The 5,841-nt window shown below is 58.0% G+C and overlaps 1 protein-coding gene across 1 annotated transcript; it reads right to left on the minus strand.

Moving 5' to 3' along the window:
• Nucleotides 1-2,596: 2,596 nt before the first annotated feature.
• FOXC2 (forkhead box C2) lies at nt 2,597-5,281 on the minus strand. The gene has a single exon (XM_055727044.1). The coding sequence runs from the start codon at nt 4,966-4,968 to the stop codon at nt 3,493-3,495; it is 1,476 nt and encodes a 491-aa protein (XP_055583019.1). The 5' UTR covers nt 4,969-5,281; the 3' UTR covers nt 2,597-3,492.
• Nucleotides 5,282-5,841: the final 560 nt, after the last annotated feature.

Below are 5,841 nucleotides of genomic sequence, written 5' to 3' on the forward strand. Positions count from 1 at the left end.
TGAAGGCACGTGCTTTACCCGGGTCCTGCAACACCAGGGAACGGCTCCCTGGCCGGGCTGCGGGGACCTTGCCGGTGGGGACAAGCTGGAAAACCGCCGGTCCTTCCCCCTCCCGAAACCCGGAGCTGTCTGGGCTTTCAGACAGGTCTGCAAACTCGTACGTTAATGGTAATGCAGAAAGAAAAAATAAAACTAAAAACCCTGTCCACCATCCTCATCCTCTGCCTCGAACTGCGCTGGGCCACGGCTCCATGCAACCGGCCATGCAGCAACTTCAGCCAGCCCCCCCGGGGCCGAGCTTGCCCCCCTGATCTGCTGCGGGGGGCTGATGCTGGTCCTTCAGCTGCGAGGGCCTGCGGGGCCCGATCCTGCCGCGGCTGTGCGGCAGTTACCCTGGGTCTTCCCCCTTTCTTCCTCCCCCTCTGCCCCAGCCAGGCTGAAGTCACCTGTCGCGACAGGCTCCTATCGCGTTATCGAGCAGCCTCGAAAAGACCCCTGAGTCCCGCACCTGGCTCCCGCCTCACCTGCACAACCAGCCCCCCCACAAGGCTCCCCTCGGGGTGGAGGGGGCGATGGGGGGCGACGCGGTTGCACATGGGCTCTGACCCCGGCACGGGACGGGGCACAGCAAAGGAACGACGCTCTCAGCCCCCAGCCCCTGGGAGGGGGCGGTTGGATGCCCACCCTGCCCTGGATGCTGATCCTGCGGCTTCAGAGCCCGCGCTGCTCCCAGCACCTGATAGAAGGTTTTTCTTTTCCTGCCAAGCTCCTGAAATCCTGAAACCCTGACAGCTGCGAAGCAGCAGTGCGGGGAGGGGGAGAGGGGCCGGGACCATCCCACCCGATGGGGTGGGAAAAACCCCATTGATAAGGGGTTGCGGGAGCAGAGGGGACCCTCAAGCTCGGCTCAAGCTGTGCACATACACACGCCCCCCCCGGAACTGTCCAGCAGCAACATGGGGGAGGTCGTAGAGCCCCGGGGGGGCCCTGGCCCCAGCACCGCACCCCCCGGCATCCCTGCCCGCCGCCGAGGGGACGGGTCCCCGTGCGCCCAGCACCCTTCGCCGGCGTGGGAGGGGTGGGAGCACCAGCGGCCCCGGGATTTCTCGTGTGGGAAAGCCCACGGCAGGCACGTGAGCCCCGCCGCCTCCGGGGGGGGGGGGGGGGGGGGGGGGCAGGCACCCCCCCGGCGCTCGCCTGCTGCCGGGCTCCGCGCCGGGGGGAAACCCGCGGGGAAGGGTGGCTGGACTGGGGGAAGAATTCTTCCCCCTTTTGGTTTGAATTTTTTTTACCCTATTTATTTCCTTTTTTACCCTTTTACCCTATGATTTTTTTTATCCTTTTACCTTATTTTTTTTTTACCCTCTACCCTACGTATTTTCTTTCTTTAAAATAACATTTTAGGCTTTGTTGCATTAAAAAAAAAAAGAAAAAAAAAAGAAAAAACACAAACCACGAAACACCCTCTGAAAGCCAGGAAAAATGGCAAAGAGTTTTACAAGAGTGTTCCTTAAAGCACAAGATCAAGTGAGGCTCGGACATTTTTTCGCATTCAAACCGAGAGTTTCAGTGGGTTTTGCCAGCTTTCCAGCGCATGCGAAATTTACCCGATCAAACCCAATTGATATCACGGATTTTAACAGCCTACCGCGGGTATAGCCGCTCTGTAAGCTCAGCGGCGCACCGGGGGGCTGCGGCGGGTTGGAAGGGGCGCACGGCCGGGCACTGTTGGACGGCTCGGAGCCTCTGCGGGGTCTGGGCAGCCGGGGAAGGAGTGGGGGTCCAGCGAGCTGGGCGGGCAAAGCGGCGGAGCCCCCCCGACGGGCCGCCTCGGCAGGGCCGGCATTCCCTGCCTCTGGCACTGCTGCTCCCTGCTTCAGCAGGTGAAGGGTGACCTGGGGGAAGGCGCAATCTCTGTCAGTGCCCGGCGTCGCAAATAAGAGTTTAAATAGATAGAGGTGGTTAAAAAAAAAAAAAAAAAAAAATCAGCCCAGCCTTCCTAGGGAAGAGTATTAAAAACCTGTAAAATGATGCCCAAGCTCTAGACTCCGCAGCGAGTCCGGGTTTAAACGACCGCTCTCAGCACCAGCACCCACTCGTAGCCTTTGGGGCTTGTTTTAAAAATAAAAAAAAAACGGAGGGGTGGGATTCTGTTTGCTTTCTGTGGTGGAAAGAGCCAGCGGAGACACGCAAAGCACCGCACAAGGCCTGCGCTCGCAGGGACGGGGCAGGGGAAGCAGGAGTCCTCCTCCCTCCGGCTCCTTCTTCTTCCCCTTCTCCCCACCGCGGGGCTGGGAAATTTCCCTAAATTTCAAGCTGGCCAGGGATTTGGGATTGAGACAGAAAGCCGGTGCTCGCCCCCGCGGTGCCTTACTCCTTTCCCCCCGCAGCTGTACGATGCCCAGCTCTCCACCTGAACGAAACCTTTTCTCACCGAAATAATCACCATAATAAACGTTCAAGGCTCCAGGAAAACGACTTTGTTAGAAGAACAACCAGTGCCACGTTTTCCGCACGAAGGAAAGGTGAAGGGAGGAAAAAAAACACACCTGCAAAACCCCACATATATACACAGACAAGCGCCAGACTTGGAGCAGAAAAAAACAGCATGGATTTATTTTAAGGTAAGTACAACAATTAGGACCACATAAGACAAACGAACTTTGAAGCAGGTTAAAGCAAATAGTCCTTAGGAATGATCAAGGTGAAATCTATTATACAAAACATCACACGTCGTAAATAATAATAAAAAAGTATTAGAGACTTTGTCTTTTTTTTCTTTCAAAAAAAAATCCACCAGCAAAAAATAAATTATTTCCTCGTCTTGCGAAAAGTACAGCTCTAAAACGAAAGAAACTATTGCATAATTGTACACAGAAGAAGAAGAAATCACTTGTGATTAATTTGGAAGTTAGGAATCGTTGGGCGAGACAAAAATAATCCAGTGAACTCAACTTTAAATATTATATTAATGGCTCTGAAAATCAGCCTGATTAGAAATCCACACATTTTTTACAGCACAACAGAGAACTTAAAAAATACCCAGGACATATATTTATATATATATATTTATATACTTTTTTCCTTTTAAAACGTATAAATGGTCGTTGTGATATTGGTCCATAACTTACTTTTCTGAGACCCCCTATACTTTAGCATATAAAATTTGCCACTTTTAGATAGACATATATATATAGAAGTATTCCTTTTTTTTTTTTTTTTTTTTTTTTTTTGTTTAGGAGACATCCCCTTTTTCAAGTAGAATTTTACTTGCCTGGAATTTAAGGAGGCCCAAAACGGGGCTTGGGACCTACAAACTCTGTGGCTGCCAGGTCTACGGGGAAGCTGTCAGATTTAATTTTTTTCCTGCGTCTGAAACGATTGGTGTGGTTTCCTTTCTCCTGATTTTTTTTTAATAATTATTATTATTTATAATATTAAAAAAAAATATTTTTTTGGAGGATGGCCCTAGGCGGGGGGGGTCGCGGCTACTCAGTACTTAGTGCAGTCGTAGGAGTAGGGGGCGGCGTGGCGGTATAGGGAGGGCGCGGATCTGTAGGGGATCTGACAGGCGGAGTTGCTGCTCACCTGGTGGTCGCTGAGCGAGGCGCTCTCCATCCCCAGCCGGTGCGAGGTGAACATTTCCCGGACGTTGGGAAAAGTCTGCTGCTGAGAGCCGAAAGTGTGCCCGGGCAGGTGGCTCAGCTCAGCCCCGTGGTTGAGGTACCAGGAGGCGGTGGGCTGCCCCCCCGCCGCCCCTCCGCCTCCGCCGCCGTGGGGATGGCCGGCCCCCAGCGCACCCTCCTGCCCCGACGGCAGGCTCAGGGTGCCGAGGGGCGACGGGGCGCCGGTGGGATGCTCGGCCAGACCCTCCTCCAGTGGTGCGGGGGGCACGCACATGTGGCCCGGCCTCTCGCCGCTGTAGAGGCTCATGGCCCGCATGCTGCAGTGGTAGCTCCCACTAGTGTCCAGGGCCTGGCTGCACGCCGCGCTGTAGCCCGACGGCTGCCCCGGCGGGTAGCCCAGCGGCATGCCGGCACCCGTCCTGCCCGAGGCGGCACTCACCGGGCTGAGGTCCCCCGCGGGGGAAGTCCGCAGGGTCATGATGCTCTCCACGCTGAAGCCCGGCAGCCCGTTGCCGGCGGGGTGATGCTCGGGCAGCGAGGCCTCGGGGGAGGCGGCGGCGGGGGGCGAGGCGGCGCTGCGGGGGCTGTCCCGCAGGGCCCCGCCGCTGGCCGGGCTCAGCGTCTCCACCTTGGTGATCACCGGCAGCTCGGGGGATGCCGTCTCGCTCTTGATCACCACCTTCTTCTCGGAGGCCGGCGCCGAGGCGGAGGAAGAGGAAGAGGAGGAGGAGGCTTCCTTGGGGAGGTCGGCGCCGGGCAGCCCGGGGGGCTTGGGCTGCTCCTTCAGCAGCCGTTCCCGAGCCTCCTCCTTCTCCTTGGAGACGTCCTTCTTCTTGAAGCGTCTCCGGCGGCGGAGGAAGCTGCCGTTCTCGAACATGTTGTAGGAATCGGGGTCCAGGGTCCAGTAGCTGCCCTTGCCTGGCTTCTTGTCGTCGCGGGGCACCTTGACGAAGCACTCGTTGAGGGAGAGGTTGTGGCGGATGCTGTTCTGCCAGCCCTGCTTATTCTCTCGGTAGAAAGGGAAGCGGTCCATGATGAACTGGTAAATCCCATTGAGCGTGATCTTCTTGTCGGGGGCGTTCTGGATGGCCATGGTGATGAGGGCGATGTAGCTGTAAGGTGGCTTCACCAGGTCCTTGGGGGCGGTGGGTTGGTGGGGGTGGTAGGGGCCGTAGGAGCGCCCCATGCCCGCCGCGTACTGCTCGGCGTGGCCCGAGTAGACGCTCATGGGGTTGCCCATGCCGCCGTACGTCCCCGCCGTCCGGTAGTAGTTCTGCTCGCTTAAATACGGCACCACTCCCAGAGCGTTGGGGTCCGAGACGGAGTAGCGAGCCTGCATCATGGAGAGGGGCTTCCCGCGGCCGGGGAGGAGAGAAGGAGGAGGAGGAAGAGGGGTGGAAGGATCTCACCCCCGTCCGGGACCCCTCTGCGGAGAAGGAAGAGGGGAGAGAGGGAGAGAGCGAGGGAGAGAGAGTCTCAGAGGCGAGCTCAATCCCAGCGTGTCCTCTAGCAGCGGCACCGCAGCAGCAGCATCCTTCGGGTCGCCGGGGGCAGGGTGGTCTCTGGCCGCCTCTCCCTCCCTCTTTATTACTGTGATTCTTGTATGCACACCTACGGCCCGCGGCGGGCACTGCTGCGGAGCGGGAGGCGGGGAGCGGGGCGGGGGGGGGGGAGGGGGGGTGGCCTGTTTTCGCAGGAAAAGGGATTTATAAAAAAAAAAAAAAGTAATAATAATAAAAAAAAAGGGGAAAAAGAAGAAGAAGAAGAAAAAAAAAAAGCAGCCTTGCGGAAACCCAGTTCTTGTCACAACAACGGCCCGAAATCTTCCGGCGCCGGCGGGGCCCCGCCGGGTCCTGGCGCGGGGTGCGCGGGGTGCGCGGGGTGCGCGGAGCCGCCCAGCTCCTCGGCCGCGCTGCGCAGCTTCAAAACTCGCCCCGCGCCGCCGACGCGCTTTTACTCCCCGCTGGCCCCGCCCCCCGCCGCCGCCGCCCGCCAATGGCGGGGCGCGCACCCGCCGCCGCAGCCAATGGGAGGGCGGCGGCGGGATGCGGGTTGGCGTTCGCGAGCATCGCGGGCGGGCGCGCGCCCCACACACGCGCGTGGGCGCGCGCCCGCCTCGCCTTCCCCTAAAATCATATAGACGCACATTAAACAATTACATACATCCCACCCGTCCCCCCTTTCTCTATCATTTTAACGGTTTAGCCCTAAAAGG

The sequence above is a fragment of the Falco cherrug genome, chromosome 14, assembly GCF_023634085.1.
Source record: "Falco cherrug isolate bFalChe1 chromosome 14, bFalChe1.pri, whole genome shotgun sequence".
Taxonomy (NCBI): domain Eukaryota; kingdom Metazoa; phylum Chordata; class Aves; order Falconiformes; family Falconidae; genus Falco; species Falco cherrug.